Source organism: Pelophylax lessonae, assembly GCF_965119305.1.
Source record: "Pelophylax lessonae genome assembly, chromosome: 5".
Taxonomy (NCBI): Eukaryota; Metazoa; Chordata; class Amphibia; order Anura; family Ranidae; genus Pelophylax; species Pelophylax lessonae.
The window spans coordinates 236,161,784-236,182,358 of record NC_138772.1 but is presented as its reverse complement, the minus strand read 5'-3'; the positions used below and the strand labels follow the sequence as shown (position 1 = coordinate 236,182,358).

General features: G+C 45.1%; 1 protein-coding gene across 1 annotated transcript in view; it reads right to left on the bottom strand.

Moving 5' to 3' along the window:
• Positions 1–3,190: 3,190 nt before the first annotated feature.
• EXOC3 (exocyst complex component 3) overlaps positions 3,191–20,575 on the bottom strand; it is a 230,627-nt gene continuing 213,242 nt past the window's right edge. Inside the window, exons 11-13 of the mRNA XM_082257483.1 lie at positions 11,764–11,925; positions 4,871–4,998; positions 3,191–3,436 (exon numbers count right to left, since the gene is read on the bottom strand). Coding sequence (XP_082113609.1) covers positions 3,259–3,436; positions 4,871–4,998; positions 11,764–11,925 — 468 coding nt within the window. The 3' untranslated portion in view covers positions 3,191–3,258. The remainder of the gene's footprint in view (positions 3,437–4,870; positions 4,999–11,763; positions 11,926–20,575) is intronic.

Genomic DNA, 20,575 nt, shown 5'->3' with positions numbered 1-20,575 from the left:
ACTGAGAAGGAGAGCGTATGGTACAACAACACCATGCACGATACCTTCTGGCAGGACAACAGCTGGCACCAAACTGCGCCACCAGAAGACTAGACAGTGGACTTTTCTTACCCAAAGGGAAAATAGTGGGCACCCTTTGAATGTTAAAAGGGCTTTGGCGCTGTACTCACCACGTCAGTAGCAGGATTGAGGAGGATTTATTTCCTTTCTGCTCTGCTGGGGAGTCAACCAATCTGGAAGCTGAATTAAAAAAAAAAGCAGCCTATGGTGCAGCCAAGTTATGAAGAAATCATCCATACAGTGAGAGAAAAACCTCTATATAAGAGAGTAAGCTCTTCTCAGTAGAGTAAAGAGGTGCATCACCTAACAATTAAGGCTAACTGGAAGTGGGAGGAATTTTATAGGGGAGTCCAGTCATCTGAAGGTAGCTGCATATAACTTAGTCAAAGTAATTTAAAGTGTAACCCTGCTTGTGTTGAGGAAAAAGGCATTCCTCTCTGGGTGATCTATGTACATTGCAGGGATTTTGACAAACTTTGTTGCAGATTCCTACCTTTTGTTATTCTGAAGAAATCCCTGTGTTTTTGTTTGTGCACATGTTCAGAAGTGAATTTAATGGAAGTTGTTTCTTAATTATCAACCAGGTGCTACACCTGCAAGGCTCTAATGAGGAAAAAAAATGCAGGGTCTGCATCCCTTTAGACGTGATTTCCTATTGGGAGTATCTTACCAAATATGACATTTTTGCATGAAATATGACTTGTATCTTAGTGCAGACTTCTGGGAAAATTAGTGAGCTAATCACACAAGCGGGAAATTACATATCTGGGAGGCATTCTGTACACAGAACACCTCCAGGTAGCCACATTGCATTGCATTTCAAAGAAAAAACAGAGCTGCAGATTGAAAAGGAAAGGTCGGTTTTAATATTCAATTACAATGCAACTTGTGTCACAATTTTATATGCTATATTATTTTTTCTTTTTGCAATTTTTTTTCACGAAGGTAGAGTTACTTTTTAAAGAAGCCTGTCCCCTGAACTGTACAATCAGGACATACAAATGTTCAGTTATCTTGAAACAATATTAATTGTGTTTGTAACTTGAAACACTGTTCCCACAAAGTTAAGTGACCCTGTCACCACAAAGAGTCACTTTTACCCCATGGTTCATCTGAACAAAAAAAAAAGTAATAATAACCTATATATATATATATGGTAGCCATATACTAAAAAGCTCCTCTTTGCTCCACAATATTTGAATATTGAATTAGTCGAACATTTGCTCCCTCACTGTGGTTCCTCTCACTGGAACCACAGTGAGGGAGCAAATGAATATGGTGATTAGAATATGGTGATTGGCAAGTTTGCATAACCTGTTCTGTCGTTTTTATTTCAAGAATGCTTGTATGGAGCTGTTTTGTGCTGCAAAGGCTGGATTTGGACACTCTCCTTCAGCGTTATGGGTACCGATTTTTATTTTTTTTTTTAAAGTCAGGTAGACTTTATGGTATTGCTGGACACGATTGGTAGATATGCCAGAAAACAGGGTTATTAAAAAAAAAAAAAAAAAGAATTGCGATATACAGTTCTATATAAATTGGCCCAGTACCGGACAGGGGAAAAAGCTATTCTTAGATGTGCAGATTTTCAACACCCTTTCTACTGTGCATTTTTACAGTGTTATTTATTTTTCATTTATAACTTTAAACAGACCATATTAATTGGAAATTTTTTTTTTTTTTTAAAGCTTGCCTAATGCTAGTGAAGGATGCTGTGCTGAAGTAACTGACTAAAATTGTTGTGCCCCTGTAATATGTTTTAATAGTGTGAGTCACAGAACCACCATGCCTACCACTTTAAGTGCAATTATACTAATGCTAAACATTACCATGCATCCCCAGCCTTCTCCAAGTTATATCTCACCTGTCCCCACTATAACAAGATCTTAAGATCTTGTCTGTATGGCTGTGTATCTACAGGAAATTTGCAATCAGTGCAGAAATCCCCGTGACAACCAATATTTATAGAAAAACTGATTGTTTAGCTACACCTTACTGAGCAAACATTTTAGGCTGTACTACCGACTTCCTCCTAAAAATGCAGGTTACTGGGCTGTCTCGCTGTAATACTTTGAGACACAGAACCAGCAAGAAGCAGGTAAAGTTAGATCTAAGTTAGACTTTTTTGGTTCAGTCTGTGGGCTATACAGCGTGCATGGATGAATAAACTGCAGTGCCTGTTAGTCAGCAAAGGCAGTATATATATTTTTCTTTAGATTTATGTTAAGGTTGGATTATGCTGACAGATTACTACTGTTTACCCCATATTAGATTAGTGTCAAAGATATTTTTACAGTGTATAACCATTAACGTCTATTGTAAAAAAAAAAAATGTAATGGTTATACACTTCTAGTACTGTAAAACTATCTCCTGGCAGCTGGACTTCCCATGTTATTTTTCCTTATGTTCTCCTACTCTTTTTACAGGTAAGGTAATGGTAATGAGGGTGACTTGGACAAATTATTGGTAAGGGTAGTTGGCGCTATCAAAACAAAAAGTAATCAACATATGTCTGAAAATGTGGCTTTACATTACAATACTATATAAAAAATGTGTGTGTTTAGTTTCAGAAAGCCTTGAGTAACACAATAGTGCACATCCCCTCGGCTCTGAGGCTGCCCTAGTGATTTCTTTCCATTTGTTTCTTGTTCTTGTCTAAATGTGTGCTGAACAATTTCTCAGAAAAACTATTGGGGCTGACTAAAAATGTTGACAGTCAGTAACAAAGAAAGTAATAAGACTGAGGCAACTGATGACTGCAAAGTATTTACGTGAAAAAAAAAAAAAACCTTATTACCCTCCAGGCAAAGTAAAAATCTTTGTTTTCACTGAAAGCAAAATAAAACATTTAGTCCCCGTTCACACTAAGGCGACCTGTGAGGCGACCTGGTCGCCTCCCATAGGGAAGCTGCGGACCCGTTCTAATAGGAGCGACACAAGTCGCTCCGACTTAGAAAAATGGTCCGGAGCTTCTTTGGGGCGACCAGGAGGCGACCGCCATAGACTTCAATGTTATGAAGTCCATGGCGGCCGCTCCGAGGTCGCGGCGCGCTGCTCGCACCGCGACCTCTGAGGTCGCGGTGCGAAGTAGCGTCGCTTGTATGTGAACGGGGCCTTACATTTCTGCTGTATTAAGCAAGCACACCAGCAAGGCAATAACAATACGACTAAGGCAAAGAACCAAAGAAGCCTGAGCATTACTTGAGAAGTTTTGGAACGCTTAAAGTTGGCTGGCTTGGAACAATATCTTTAAATATTGGTGTGTAATTTGAGCTTTGTTGTCTCTGACTTTGCTCCACAGTTTCTATAATCGTTTGCTTCATTTCTCGGCTTGCATCTCCTCGCATTGCTAGTAGTGCCGCTATATGATCATCTCTGAAAAAGATGAAAGAGAATTTTAGCTTTAAAGAAAATTCTGAGCACTGACACCATACACTAAAACAAGCACTTTCTCTATTTTCAGTAAGAAATGTGGAAAATACATTCTAAAAAACGGTGGTTTACAGCACAGGGGCCTTAGCATGTGTACTTTAGGGTGCAGGAAGGTTATTCAGAGTCTCAACAAAGCCAGTGTGTGCAAACAAGGGTTTTATTGTACAGCAATAGTGTTATGGTTACAAAGTGATCGGGGCACAGAGCAGGACATCTCTCTCACTGTATATTTTTGTCTAAGGGACCAGGTAAAGCAGTTTTACTTACCTGTTCCCCCTGTTCTCTCTGCAGGCTTTTTCTACCCTGCATTCTGGTGGCTGAATGCCCCTGATATCTTTACGACCAATGCAGGACTACAGCTCTGCACTGGATGTGAGGACACCAAGAGAAAGAAAGTCCAGAGTCGAAGCATTTACCTGAGGGAGCAGAGGATCAGGTAAAAGGGCTTTTACCATTCCCTAGACAAAAAAACACATTTAACCCTTGCAGTATGGGTACAGCCTCACTGCAAGAGAGGACTTTTACTTTGCTTGGATTTGGGCTTCAAGTTTTAAAAGTTTACCCGCTTATGACTTGTACAACAACGTACTAACTTGTATGCATTCTCACAGTATGACAAAAAAGTAGATAACAAATAGACAAATAACACCAATATAGTACAAAGCACAAATAAAAACAATAAGTAAGCAAAATTCTTATAGCTGTATGATAAAGATACCACAAAGCCTAAATATGCATGTTCTAATAGACCGCAACAGCTTATTGAAAGGGTTTAAGCAGGCTATGAAAAGAACTTGATAATATGGTCTGCTTTTCTAATTGAATCAGCAATGTAAATATCCCAGATATACTGCCTGAAACTATCAGTGTTCCTCTGTACTGTTTTCACAATGCTAAGCGACCCTGTACTGAGCTGGTAAAAACACGTTTAGAAGTTTATTTTTTTTATGACCGCCCCCCCCCCCCCTTTCCCCCCCAATTGCAAGTGTAAACTAGGCCTTCAGAGTTCTGCAAAGCACCAGATGTCAGAATACAATAGCTGACACTGCAGATTCTTCTACCTGCACTGTACAGCATGAATGAAAGAATCTGCTATTTTTTTCATGCAGGCTGAACGAAAAGTGTGTGCCTGGCTTTAGTTTTCTGGGGAAATAAAGGTGTTATTATGCATGCAGAGCAGCTTAATGTTATCAGTTAGAGTCATGTCCAGTAACATAAAGCTGCTAACTCTTTCCACATCTTCTCCAATATTAATAGGATTGTGCATGGTGACATGTTTCCAAAAATCAATGAGAACCTCTCTTGCACTTTATAATAGGACACATACTGCAGTCACTCAGTCCTAAAGAGGATGAGTAATAAGTACAAATAAAATACCTGAGATCTGGATATCTAGTGACCAATGTGGAGACTTCTAGGTAAAGAAGTGAAGGGTCTGTAAGCTTTATAACCTCTGCAATAGCTGTAATGGTGTCACATAGTCCATCTGTCTCCTCAGTGAATCCCTAAAAGGGCAAAAAATGTAAACAATTACTCAGCATTGCTTGACTTCGTATATTCAAGTTTTAAACAGAAAAATCCACTCAATCAAATCATCACCTAAGTCAGGTTTACCCTTATGGTGACCAGATATCAATGTTGCATAGATGCTCAGACCGTATTGGCAGCAGTGGTTAACTGACTATAGCTCTATTACAAGAAAATGTTTACATTGTTTAACCACTTTACGACCGCTCACATTGCTGCTACTGCGGCAATGTGGCTCGTTATCGTCCAGCAACGTAGACCTACATCGCTGGACTCTTCCCCTTGTGGGCGGCGCGCGCGCGCCGCTGGAGGCTCGCTCCCGCTGTATTCAGTTACAGCGGGAGTCGGGCCAGGGGAGGAGCGGCGGTGATCACCGCTGCTCTTCCCCAATCGTCGGGGATCGAGTGTGGAGATCCGCCCGCTTGTGTAAACAAAGCGGGCGGATCTCCTAAGTGACAGGTAGGGTCAGATTGCAGGATTCAGCATAGCTGAACCTGCGATCTGTCCCTGTGTCACATAGTCCCCTCCCCCCACACGCGTCAGTAAGCACCAGGCATACATTAACCCCTGCCAGTCTAATTTTTACAGTAACAGTGCATATTTATAGAACTGATTACTGTAGTAATGTCACTGGTACCCCCAAAAGTGTCAAAAATGTCAGTCAAGGGTCCGATCTGTCCGCCGCAATGTCGCAGTCCCCCAAAAAAAAAAAAAGAATTGCAGATCGCTGCCATTACTAGTTAAAAAAAAAACCAATAAAAATGACATAAATTTCCCGTAGTTAGTAGCTGCGATAACTTTTGCGCAAACCAATCAAAATACGCTTATTGCAATTTGTTTTACCAAAAATATGTAGCAGAAAACAAATTGGCAAAAAAAGTAAAAAAATTTTGATTTTTACATTTTTTTTGGGGGAATTACATATAAAAAAATGTGAAAAATGTTGTTATTTTTTCAAAATTGTCGCTCTTTTTTTGTATATATAGCGCAAAAAGTAAAAATCGCACAGGTGATCAAATACCACCAAAAGAAAGCTCTATTTGTGGGGGGGAAAAGGACATAAATTTAATTTGGGTACAGGATCGTATGACTGCGCAATTGTCCGTTAAAATAAAGCAGTGCCGAATCGCAAAATATGGCCTGGTCAGGAAGGGGGTAAAATCTTCCGGCCTTAAAGCGGTTAAAAATACGCTCATTGAGAATTTTTTTTGTCAAAGACATGTAGCTAAATACATTTTGGCCTAAATATATGACAAAAATTGAATATATTGGATATTTTTTAACTGTCAAAGTAGAAAAATTTTTTAATTTTTTCAAAATTGTTGCATTTGTTTATTAATATCGCAAAAAATGAAAAGCGCAGAGGTGATCAAACACCACCAAAAGAAAGATCTGTTTGTGGGAAAAAAAAGAACGTAAATTTCGTTCGGGTATGGCGTTGCATGACTGCGCAATTGTCAGTTAAAGTGGCACGGTGCCGAATCGCAAAAAGTGGCCTGGACGTAAGACAGCAAAATCCTCCGGTGGTAAAGTGGTTAAAGGACATACAAGACTTTAGGCCCCTTTCACACATGCCGCTCCGTCGACGGACTCCGTTTTTCTCAGCGGGGGATCTGTGCTGTTTGCGGAGACAGAGCTGTCAGGTCCCCGCTGTTCTCTATGGGGGAATCGGATGAGAACGGACCTGCCTGTCCGTTCTCATCCGATCCGAACGGCGGATGGAAAATAGGGTTTCCATCCATCCGGATTTGAAGGATAGGATAGGATTGGATGTCAGCGCACATGTCACCGCTGACATCCGATGCCCCATAGAGATGCATGGGGGGACCGTTCAGATCCGCCTGAAAAACTGACAGGCAGATCTGAACGGTCCGCAAGTGTGAAAGGGGCCTTACTATGTTACACAGTTTTAATAAACTCCAAGCTTATTGTTTTTTTTATTATCATAAACTGCCCGCTGTACTGATAGGTTTTAAAAAAAAAAAACAGTTTATACATTTTTTTTTTGTTTACTTTTCAGCCTTTAATTCAGGAGCCACTGGCTAGTTGCAGTTGTTAAAGTGCCTGTCTCTGTGCATAGCAAAATGACAATGAAGCTATCAGCTTTGTTTTGTAAATAAACCTGTGTCACTATGATTAAGGCTCCATGTACACGGGAGGTTGTAAATGGGCGTTTAGGAGCAGTTGGGCGTTTTTTTCAGAAGCCCCTGAACCCATCTACATTTTATCTTATCTGTCCATGTACACAGGGTCGTTTACAGTCATTTGCAGGCAGTTGATTTCAGGGACGTTTTTTTTGGAACGCAATTATTTGCGTTCAAACGTGTGTTTCCCGGCGTTTCAAACGCAGAAACGTGGCCGAACGTGACCAAACGTGACCGAGCGTGATGAACGTACGTTCAGCCACGTTACAAGTTTTTTTTCTTCCATTCAAAATCAATGGTTCCCTATGGGAGTCTATTGATTTGAATGGAAGTCTCACCGCAAGTCGGATCAGGATGATCCGACTTGCACTGTGAGAATCTTGAGGGGGACCTCCACGCCAAAAATGGGAAAAAAAACTGAGTGGGGTTCCCCCCCAGGTTCCAAACCAGGCCCTTCGGGTCTGGTATGGAATTTGAGGGTAGCCCCACGCCGAAAAAACGGCGTGGAGTCCCCCCCAAAATCCATACCAGACCCTTATCCGAGCATGCAGCCCGGTAGGGCAGGAAGGGGGAGGGGACGAGCAAGCGGCCCCACCCCCCCTGGACCATACCAGGCCACATGCCCTCAACATGGGGGGGTGTTGGTGCTTTGGGGCAGGAGGAGCTCTGCACCCTCCCCCACCCCAAAGCACCTTGCCCCCATGTTGATGAGGACAAGGGCCTCATCCACACAACCCTGGCCGGTGGTTGTGGGGGTCTGCGGGCAGGGGGCTCATCGGAATCTGGAAGCCCCCTTTAACAAGGGGGGCCCCCTGATCCTGGACCTCCTCCCTATGTGAATGGGTATGGGTTACACTGTACCCCAACCCATTCACCCCATAAAAGGCAGTGTATGTAAATAACGACAGGAGACGTTTTGGAAAGTTTATTAAAAATCTTCATCTGTTCTTCTCTGCTCTGGTCTTCTCCCTCTCCTGGTCTTCTGCTCTTTTGCCCTCGGCTCTTTTCTTCTTCTTCTTCCTCCGGTCCTCCTCCGATGATGTCTCCGGTGATTATGCCGGTCTCCGTTCTCTGCAGCTTGTTATATAGTCATTGTGGGCGTGGCCCCCGATGACGTCATCGGGAGGCCTGCCCCCTCATGTCACAGATGACATCTTCGGGGGCCACGCCCACAATGACTATATAACAAGCTGCAGAGACTGGCATAATCACCAGAGACATCGTCGGAGGAGGACCGGAGGAAGAAGAAGAAGAAGAGAAGAGCCGAGGGCAAAAGAGCAGAAGAGCAGACAGCAAAAGAGCAGAAGTCCAGGAGAGGGAGAAGACCAGAGCAGAGAAGAACAGATGAAGATTTTTAATAAACTTTCCAAAACGTCTCCTGTCTTTATTTACATACACTGCCTTTTATGGGGTGAATGGGTAGGGGTACAGTGTACCCCATACCCATTCACATAGGGAGGGGGTCCGGGATCTGGGGGGCCCCCTTGTTAAAGGGGGCTTCCAGATTCCGATGAGCCCCCTGCCCGCAGACCCCCACAACCACCGGCCAAGGTTGTGGGGATGAGGCCCTTGTCCTCATCAACATGGGGGCAAGGTGCTTTGGGGTGGGGGGGTGCGGAGCTCCCCCTGCCCCAAAGCACCAACACCCCCCCATGTTGCGGGCATGTGGCCTGTAATGGTCCATGGGGGGTGGGGCCGCTCGCTCGTCCACCCCCCCTTCCTGCCCTACCGGGCTGCATGCTCAGATAAGGGTCTGGTATGGATTTTGGGGGGGGGGGGGGGGCCCCACGCAGTTTTTTTTTCCCATTTTTGGCGTGGAGTTCCCCCTCAATATTCTCACAGCGCAAGTCGCGCCGCAAGTTGGATCATCCTGATCCGGCTTGCGGTGCGACTTCCATTGAAATCAATAGGCTCCCATAGGGAACCATTGATTTTGAATGGAGGCAGAAAAAACGTTGCTAAAAGCAACGTGGCCAAACGTGCAATAACGCAAATGGAAAAAGCTACTGAAAGCACGTTTAACAGCTGCTTTTTCCCAGCGTCAGAACTAGCTTTGCAGCACGTTTTTTCTAACGTCCCGTGTACATGGAGCCTTACTGTCATTGTGATTAGGATCACTTAGTGCAAGATCAGTGCTGTCCCTGACAGCAAGGTACTGAAATAAAGAGCCTGTACTGCCCTGTGTTCCAAAATAGAACATAAATGACTGTTTCCTTCATTATGCTCTAGGTACTGCAACTGTGAGTGGTTAAAGTAAACCTCTAACATGTTTTATGCAAATGTAATACTGCAGCTTTATAAAAAAGTATTTTCAGTGAGGGAAAAATGGATTTGATCCCCTTCTGATTTTGTACGTTTGCCCACTGACAAATACGTGATCAATCTATAATTTTAATGGTAGGTTTATTTTAACAGTGAGAGACAGAATAATAACAGAAAAATCCAAAAAACGCATTACGAAAAAGTTATAAATTGATTTTCATTTGTATGAGTGAAAATAGTATTTGATCCGTTCGCAAAACATGACTAAAAACTTGGTGGCAATTCCCCCTGTTGGCAATCACAGAGGTCAGACATTTCTTGTAGTTGGCCACTAGGTTTGCACACATCTCAGGAGGGATATTGTCCCACTCCTCTTTGCAGATCCTCTCCAAGTCATTACGGTTTTGAGGCTGACGTTTGGTAACTCGAACCTTCAGTTCCCTCCACATATTTTCTATGGTATTAAGGTCTGGAGACTGGCTAGACCACTCCAGGACCCTAATGTGCTTCTTCTTGAGCCACTTCTTTGTTGCCTTGGCCGATAGTTTTGGGTCATTGTCATGCAGGAATACCCATCCACGACCCATCTTCAATGCCCTGGCTAAGGGAAGAAGAGTCTCACCCAGGATTTGACGGTACATGGGCCCCTTCATCGTCCCTTAGTTGTGGTGAAGTTGTCCTGTTCCCTTGACAGAAAAACACCCCAAAGCATAATGTTTCCACCTCCATGTTTGACAGTGGAGATGGTGTTCTTGGGGTCATAGGCAGCATTCCTCCTTCAAACACGGCAAGTTGAGTTGATGCCAAAGAGCTTAAATTTGGTCTCAGCTGACCACAACACTTTCACCCAGTTCTCATTCAGATGTTCATTGGCAAGCCTGTACATCTGCTTTCTTGAGCAGGGGGACCTTGCGGGCGCTGCAGGATTTCAGTCCTTCACGGTGTAGTGCATTACCAATCGTTTTCTTGGTGATTATGGTTCTAGCTGCCTTGAGATCAAAGACAAGATTCTTCCGTGTAGTTCTGGGCTGATTCCTCACCATTCTCATGATCATTGAAACTCCACAAGGCGATATCTTGCATGGAGCCCCAGACTGAGGGACAGTCATTTTGGGTTTTTGGGTTTCCTCCATTTGCAAATAATTGCACCAACTGTTGTCACCCTCTCACCAAGCTGCTTGGCGATGGTCTTGTAGCCCATTCCAGCCTTGTGTAGGTCTCCTTTCTTGTCCCTGACATCCTTGGACAGCTCTTTGGTCTTGGCCATGGTGGAGAGATTGGAATACGATTGATTGAGTGCTTCTGTGGACAGGTGTCTTTTATACAGGTAACAAACTGAGATTAAGAGCTCCCTTTAGGCGAGTGCTCCTAATCTCAGTTCATTACTTGTATAGAAGACACCTGGCAGCCAGAAATCTTTCTGATTGATAGGAGATCAAATTCCTTTTTCACTCATTAAAATGCAAATCAGTTTATAACTTTTTGCAATGCGTTTTTGTGGATTTTTTGCCCTGTCTCTCACTTTTAAAACAAACCTACCATTAAAGTGATTAATGATCTTTTTTTTTTTTTTTTTGTCAGTGGACAAACGTACAAAATCAGCAGTGGATCAAATACTTTTATTCCTCACTGTTACTTTAGTGTTTACTGCAATATGGCCCTGGAAATACTTAATTTCAAAAGGGCATTATTCTGCATACAGCTATGCACTTGAAAAACATCCACACTGTACTGGGGGGGGCAGGCACTCCAGGTTGTGGCACCATAGGGTGGTCTCTATACAGACGCAGTGTTAGTTTGCCAATTTAAGAAAATATTACAGGTTTACTGTACTTAGAATTTTTTTTCATGTTAAGCTATTGGTATTTACAGCTTTTGGAATGTATGCAGAGATTTTCTTTTATTCTTTTATTATATTTACACTACACAATGTGGTAATTAAAGTGAGTACAAGTTACAGTGCACAGAAATATTTGTGCATTATCTTTATTGGAAAAAGCAATATATATTCTTATACAGATTTTTATTTTGCTGCAATGATTTGCTTAGTTATTGTCTAAATATTTTGTTCTACATCTACATGTTTTTGAAACGCGTAAATTTAAGTATTAAATAAAATTAGGCTAAAGATTTTATGGTTTTACCTTTTGTGGAATAGCCAAAGAATAACAAATTGAGGCATAAAATTATAATATTGATTTTTTTTAAATGTTTATATATTACAAATCATTTGAACATTGCTTGGTTAGTCCTTAAGAATTAGTCCTTGAGAATAAAACAACATAATTGACATACCAACAGACAATGAAGGATTATGTTAGGGTAGAGATCACTTACAGAAGTTAGGCGCTTAAATAAGAATTTGAATTGTTCAGCTTCCTTAATCATACGTTCTGCTCCTTCCTTGCGCTCTTCTGCATTTCTGAAACAAATACGCCTCTGCATGATTGCCTTCAAGTACTCCGTTACTACCTTCCTGTGAGCTTTGATGGTCATTTTCTGCAGACAGTGAAATTTTATGTTACACCAAATGTTGGCATATTCATCCTATCAAAACCCATCAAGGGATGGGCTATAAATTAAATGTCTCCATAATTTAGAAGGCTGACAAATTGTATGGTAAAGATGTGTATGTTTGACCAAGGGATTGTACTTAAAGAATGTAAAAGAAATATTCACATGGATAAAATGAAACATTTATTTTAAATATCCCTGAACTTACATGCTTTTGGTCTCCTATTCACTGTATCATTCACATTGTTCTTTTGTTACTAACAAAAATGTGCCAGTTTCCTTCAGAGCGCTTGTGCCGCTAGCGTCAGCGGCTGCATGCAGGGCAAATATCTCCTAAACCGTGCAGGTTTAGGAGATATTAATTGTACCTACTGGTAAGCCTTATTATAGAATTACCTGTAGGTAAAAGTCACAAAAATGAGTATACTACCGCTTTAAGTATAAGATTAATTTAGGTTCAGGGGCAAAGAGAGTGATATTTCAATAAATGTGAGGGATTATGACATATGCAGACTGGGTGATGAATTTTAAAGCACCTGCTGGAGACTGGGTGATGACAGGTTAAAGAAGAACTCCATGTTTCCTGTCACTTTTAAAAGTTAGTGAAACTGAATTTTTGTAAAATCTTACCGTAAAATTCCTTTCACTGAGTCCTCCGACAGTCGTCGCCCACTCATACAGTCTTCACCAATGGGGTATTGACTTCACCTCCACAGGAGTAGCTAGGCATAAGACTTGTTAGAAACAAAGCATTTACATAGACACACCCATGGGGGCTGTCCCACTGGTCCAATACCCCTCCTGCAATAGCCATCCCAGCTCAGTTTGGTAGCAAGTAGTTAAGTGTATAAGAACCCCAAAAGAGGGGCGGGGGCGGCGACTGTCGGAGGGCTCAGAGAAAGGAATTTTACGGTAAGATTTTAAAAAAATTCAGTTTTCTCTTACGTCCTCCGACAGTCACCGCCCACTCATACAGTCTTCACCAATGGGGATGTCCCAAAGCAGTGTAGAAATGAGGGGTGGGAAACGCAACCGTCAGAAAGGCAACGCAGTACCCATACCAGAGAAAGGAACCTTACAAGAACAGCAAGGGAACCGTTTGGCAACAAGAAAGCTCAACAGGAGCAACAACCCAGGAAAGCAAATAACCAAGGGGGTCAACAACCCCAACAGTCAGGGACCCGCAACAAAACCAGGGTCCCCTATGGCACTGCCGCACAGAGAACTTTGCGGCCAAAGGAGGCATCTGCTGATGCCAGAACATCAATTTTGTAGAATTTTGAAAAGGTGTGCACCGACGACCAAGTCACAGCCTTGCACACCTAGACCACCGAGGCCTGATGTCGGAAGGCCCAGGACGTACTCACCGATCTGGTAGAGTGCGCCTTGACAGGGAAGGGCGGTATCCGTTCCTTCAACTAATAGGCCTGAACAATTGTCTGTCTGATCCATTTTGAAATGGTCGCCGCAGACGTGGCCAAACCCTTCGAGGTCCCTCAGGAAGGACAAAGAGAGAATCCGATTTACGAAAGGATTCAATCGATGACAGGTAAACCCTGATCGCCCTGACAACATCCAAAGAATGCAAGGCAATCTCTTTAGGATGCTTAGGATTCACCCAGAGCGAAGGTAGAACAATGTCCTCATTAAGGTGAAAATCCGAAACCACTTTTGGAAGAAAGGACGGGTTAGGTCGCAAGACCACCTTGTCCCTATGAACCACCAGGTAAGGGGAGCGGCAAGACAACGCCGCCAGTTCCGACACTCTGCGAGCCGTAGTGATCGCCACCAGAAAGGCAATCTTTTTGGACAGCAGAGGTAACGAGATCTCCCTGATGTTTTCAAACGGAGGACGTTGTAACATGGACAGAACCAAGTTCAAAACCCATGGAGGTAAGGGCTCCTTTCTGGGAGGGGCCAAGTGATGCACACCTTGAATGAAGGTGCGAATCAAGGACTTAGACGCCACTGCGCGTTGGAAAAGAATAGCCAGTGCAGATACCTGGCCCTTAATCGTGGCCAACGCAAGGCGCTGTTCCACACCAGACTGGAGGAAAGCCAACACTCTCGCCACCGAGTAAGAACGAGGAGAGAAGCCCCTGGACTCACACCAGGCAAAATAAGCTTTCCACGTACGGTAATAAATCTTACCAGACGAGGCTTTTCTAGCCTTGATTAAAGTAGGAATGACCTCTGAAGAGAGACCCCTGTCTCTCAGGACCTGGCTTTCAACAGCCAAGCCGTTAAAGCCAGCGACTCTAAAGCAGGATGGAAGATCGGTCCTTGAGACAGGAGATCTCGCATCGGCAGCCGCCACGGAGGCTCGACGGCCAGGTGAACGATGTCCACGTACCAGGACCGGCGTGGCCAGTCCGGCCACACCAGAATCACCAGAGTTGGTTCCGAGGCCAACCTGTGAAGGAACCTGGACAACAACTGAATCGGAGGAAAGGCATATATCAGATGATACTGATGCCAAGGCACCACCAAAGCATCCGAGGCGTCTGCCAGCGGATTGCGCGTTCTTGCCACGAACCTTTCCACCTTGTTGTTTAGCCGAGACGCGAACAGATCCACATCCGGGGATCCCCACTTCGCACACAGCATTTGAAATACCTCCGGGTGCAGGGACCATTTCCACCTGGTCCAGGGTCTGGCGGCTCAGATAATCGGCCTGCCAATTCTCCACACCCGGAATATGAACTGCCGAAATCGCCGGGACATGAGTCTCGGCCCAAGACAGGATACTGGTCACTTTCTGGGCCGCCTGGGCACTCCTGGTGCCCCCTTGGTGATTGATGTACGCCACCGCAGTGGCATTGTCAGTCTGCACCTGTACAGGACGGCCCCGAAGATGATCCGACCAATGGAGCAGGCATAGCCTGATCGCTCTCAACTCCAATATGTTTATCGGAAGGGAGGATTCCTCCTCCGACCAAGTGCCCTGGGCAGACAGGTTGCCCAGGACGCCACCCCAGCCTGACAGGCTTGCATCCGTGGTGATCACCATCCACAGTAATGGCTGGAAGGATTTTCCTTCCGATACAGCCGGGGACTGAAGCCACCACAAGAGATCCATTCTGGTTTGGCAACTCAGAGACACTCTCAGGTACAAGGACTGAGGAAGTCTGTCCCACCTGGTCAGGATCTCCGCTTGGAGAGACCGCGTGTGAAACTGTGCAAATGGTATCACCTCGAAGGCCGACACCATCAACCCCAGAGACCGTATACAGGTCCTGAGTGACGAGGATTCGTTGTCCCTGAGGGACCTGACCTCGGACTGCAGGGTCCGGAGTTTGTCCTCCGGTAAAAACACCTTTGCTTGAGCAGAGTCCAGAACCATTCCCAAATATGGGAATCGGAACCGATGGAGACAAAGTCGACTTCTGAACGTTGATGGTCCATCCGAACTCCTGGAGCGTCTGGACCGTTGTGGACAGATCGCACAGCAGGCCCTGACTGGTACTCGATCTCAATAGGAGACCGTCCAGATAACCCAAGACTGCAATGCCCTGTGCCCGCAACAGGCCCAGAACAGGCGCCAACACTTTGGTAAAGACCCTTGGAGCCGAAGCGAGACCGAAAGGTAACGCCACAAACTGATAATGATCCTCCACGATAGCGAATCGGAGGTACCTCTGGTGACACTCGAAAATGGGGATGTGAAGGTACGCATCCTTCAGATCGATAGAGGCCAGAAATTCTCCCGGACTCAGGGAGGCTACCACCGAGCGGAGCGATTCCATGCTGAACTTTCGCACGCGCACAAAGCGGTTTCAGAGCTTTTAAGTCCAGAATCGGATGCACCTTGCCCTCCTTTCTGGGCACAGTGAACAGATTAGAATAAAACCCCCGAAATCTGTCCCGATGTGGCACCAGGATGATCACCCCCTGGGCGAGAAGGTCTTGCACCGCTCGATGAAGATCCTGCAACCGATCTGGGGTCAAATGAAGATTTGAGGGAAAGCACCTGTCCGCCGGTCGCGAAAGGAATTCGATCTTGTACCCTGATCGAATGATTTCCTGAACCCACCTGTCCGGAATTCGGAGCAGCCAAGGTTGGAGGAAACCGCGCAAACGTCCCGACACCCCTGAAATGGGTGAGGGCGCCCCATCAGGCGGATTTTTGTTTGCCGGCCCAGGGTTTTCTCTGGCCACCCTAGCCTTTGAAGGGTTTCCCCTTGTACTGTGCCTTGAAGGCACGAAAGGATCCCTGAGTAGGTTTAAAGGCGGGACCCCGCTTGCCGCGGAAAAACTTGCCCTTAGGATTCTGGGGCAGCAGAGTGCTCTTGCCCCCAGTGACCCCTTTAACCAATACATCCAGGGATTCCCCAAAAAGGCGAGACCCCCGCATAGGGAATGTCAGCCACCGTCTTTCTGGATTTCTGGTCAGTCGACCAGCTTTTCAACCATATCAGTCGACGGCTAAGCACCGGGACACTGGACAGGCGCGCAGCCAATGGGGCCTCATTCAAGGCCGCATCGCACAAATACATGACCCCTTGATAAATCCGGTCCACCCTCTCCACTGTAGTGGGGGGGGGGGGGCGAATCAGCCACGAGAGTGCGTCTTAGCACCTTAGTCCAATCCGCCACAGCCTGAGCCGTCATGACAGAAGCGAAAATAGGCTTTAACATGAAACCCGCCACCACATAGGCATGGCGAGCAAGAGATTCCAGCCTCCTATCCGTAGGATCCCTAAACACCGGAGAATCTTCGGTAGGAACCAGAGTGGCCTTGTTCAACCTGGCCACAGTGTGATCCACTTGAGGAGCCACACACCAGCGTGCAACCGTAGTAGACGTAAAAGGGTAGAGAAGTTGAAACCTCTTAGGCACCGTGAAGCTGTGTTTTAAATTGCGCCATTGCTCATTCACCGTGTGATGAAACTCAGCGGGGCAAGGAAAAACCTGCGTCGTCTTGCGGGTTCTGTGTGTACCAAAAGAGGACACAATGCCCGGAGGATTGGACTCATCCTCTAAATGTAGTGTTTCTTTAATGGCAGAAATCAGCGCATCCATAGCTGCGCGTTCCTCTGGCGTCCCAGGGGGGGATTCATCCACCACTGCAACCTCTGCCTCCCCCTCAGACTCTAGTGGGTCCTGAGAAGAGCGAGACCCTGAAAGGGGCACGCTACCTGCAGCAACCATGTCACATTCAGAATCAGAAGAAAAAGAAATCCTAGGCCTTTTTCTAGCAGCACATTCAGACATCAGCACATCCATTTTGGACACCAAAGACGCCACTACAGTGGCCAAATTAGTCAGGGTAGAGGATTCAGCAGAACCTGAATCCCCCACCAAAGCTGGAGGGAATTTGCTGTCCTGGGATTCCATTACAAAAAAATTTTTTTTTTTTTTCGTAAGGTACTGGCCCTTTAAGCGCGCCGCAGACCCCGCAGCACACCGCTATATGGACTGTGGAACGCAGACCCCCCCACAGGGACAAACTGAAGCCAGGAAGATTGCACAATGGAGGAAAGAAAAGGACAGCAGAACAGAGCCCCACCAGAGTGTTACCAGCGCTGTCAGTCCCTCCTGAGAGAAGGAAGGAAGTGATGTCATGGCCAGAGGCTGAACTAAAGCTGCAGGCTAAGGAAACATGGATGCCTATGCAAAGTAATGGGAGGCTTCGGCAAAATGGCCGCCGACATGTGCTCGGAACGATCGTTTGCCACACACAAGATGGCGCCGCAGAGCGCCAAAATACACTACATACAATGCTGTTTAAGCGCCCATAGTGAAGCCAGACACGCTGCCTACATCTAAAATGGCGGACTGGCGGTTTTTAACCCCTCAGCGGTCGCCGCACATGTCTGTACCTCCAAGCACCCTAAAGTGACACAGGAGAGGGATCCCCCAAAACCCCACACAGCGCTGGCTGTGGGAGAAAAAACCCACGCAGGGACCGGGATCAGGGAGCCCAAAACCGCACAGACATAGTGGACACCACAGACCACAAAAGACTGCCGACCCCAGACAGAGGCCCCACACAGAGTGTACTTACCTGTACCCGATGGCGTGGGGTGCCTCATATCAAACGGGAAACCGCCCGCCCTCAGATGGCAGGGGAGTGCCGTCAGCCAAAAATGCAGGACACCAGGAGTGCACGGACGAACCGAGCATGTGTCCGGTGAGGTAGCCACCTCACAAAGCTGCATCCCTGAGGACAGGGATGGGTCGTTTGTGAGGCCAGGGCGCCTTCATCCGAAGATCCAACTAACTAACGCTGACAAAATAAACTGCTAGTAATGTAAAGAAAAAACTGACAATCTGCAGAAAATCATAAAATAGAAGAAGAAGGCTGAGACTGTAGCCCCAGCACAGGGAAGCCTATCTACTCCTAAACTAGGCAGAAGACAAACTGAGCTGGGATGGCTATTGCAGGAGGGGTATTGGACCAGTGGGACAGCCCCCATGGGTGTGTCTATGTAAATGCTTGGTTTCCAACAAGTCTTATGCCTAGCTACTTCTGTGGAGATGAAGTCAATACCCCATTGGTGAAGACTGTATGAGTGGGCGGCGACTGTCGGAGGACGAAAGAGAAATGATCATTTTAACCAAGTTGGCCCAAAATAGCCATTTAAAGTCACAGGAAACACAGAGTTCTTCTTTAACATACATGCTGGCATCTGGCCAGTAAGGGGGTTAAGGTATATTTTACCCCCCACAAAGTAAGATTTATTACATGTGTGTGGTCAAACATATATATTTTTTTAAATCTAGATTTCTAACTTTTTATTTATTCTACCTCTTTAAAAACCCTGTTGATGGTTGTTGGGCCAACGCACGGTGAGCCTGTATCTCTATGGTCGGGTTTGTGGCCACAGACTCCCAATCTCCTAAGGGGGCGGGTATTGCTTACATTACAAATAAGGGGAAGTCAATATTACTCAGCACGTGGATAAATGAGGGTTATAGCACATACCCAGCAGTGCCTGTGTGTGCAAAATCCCCTAGTAAAACATAAAAAGTGAAAGTAAAACTTACATATTACATAAGAAAGGATATGATAATAATTGTTTAAACTTGCATAGGTTTTACTTAAGTAGGGTACACACTATAAGAAAATCGGGTGAACGATCGTCCGATTTGCCTCGTTTCATATCAAAGCGATGAACAAAAATTTGTATGATAATTCTCGTACGGCAAAGGCTTTTTTTTGTTGTTTATTGTTTGTGATCATGCTCAGTCTTTCGTTTCTGATTTTTCTTGTACAAAAATCGTACGAAAACTGTACACATTAAACGAAAACTGTTGTTTTTTCGTGTACGAGAAACATTTTGGAGTTTCTACAGACGATTCAGAATTTTCATACGAAAATTCTCGAAGGGACAAAGTTCTGTACACACTATACAAAAATCGTCTGAAAATTATTTTTCACTTATGCTGGATCTATGTACCCATTCCTTGTTTATAAATGATAACGAGCACACACCTTTCACAAATACAGTGCCTTGCGAAAGTATTCGGCCCCCTTGAACTTTGCGACCTTTTGCCACATTTCAGGCTTCAAACATAAAGATATAAAACTAGAGGTGTGCTTCCTAAATATGAGTGCCACATCCCGATATGAGAAGCATATTTAAGGATTCCCCTTGGGGTGGGACTTTGAAGGTCACTCAAAAAATATACAAAAAATTATATTGAATATATATTGGTTTTATTACAAAAATGGTATCCCCACTTCCGGGATACGCCGCTGCACGCATTCGTGCGCTTCAGCGACGTCACATCCCGTGCCGGTGGGAGACGCCCGCCGGCTACGCCTCTGGCCTTTCGTTCCGGTGACGCACTTCCTGTGTTCATCAGGGCGTGGTTATGGGCGGGTCTGGCGAGCGCCGCTCAGGGAGCCCAGGGCCACCAGGGGGCGGAGATGCAATCAGCTTGATTGCCTTCACCGGACTGCGCTCCTATATAGGCACCACTCCCAGCATGGAGTACTGTGTACATCCACTGCTGGGAGGAAGTTTGCCTCGGAGTCTGCTGTCTTAAGGTCAGTTCTCATCATCTCAAAGGGATTTACCTATTTGTCCTCATATATAAATATGCACACTTAGCTTATGTCATGACTATATTTTCATCTTTACATATCCAGTTTCACTGGTTATCCCTCATAGTCATAAAATTGCTAGAGCATAGGCTCCAATTTACTCTATGCACTGGCTCCTTCTGTTTGTAGCAGTGTTATAAACCATGCTTGATCCTAGTGAGATGCTATATGTGCATTCATTTGACGCACACCTATCAGGCTATTGCCTTATATATATATGTAGTATTTGTATATACGTGCATATTTTTGGTTTTGTCGCGTCATTGTACTCTCTGTACATTGCACCTAGATAAAACAAACATTTTTGTATTTTATCTTTTATTTATTATTTGTATTTCCTTGCTATCTACAGCATTACTGTGACTGACCCCCGCCCCCTTGGTTGGGCCAATTTGGACTCCAGCTGGAGCAATTTGGGCCCCCTCTGGTCTGCACACTTTCCACTATCATATGCTTACTGATATCCCTTTTTGGACCTACTCCAAGTACCAAACCTTCCTCTCATAGACAAGGCTGACGATGATCTCTGTGGGTGTCGTTAATGTTCCATGTTTTTAATCTGTGGCAAAACAATTGTGGTGT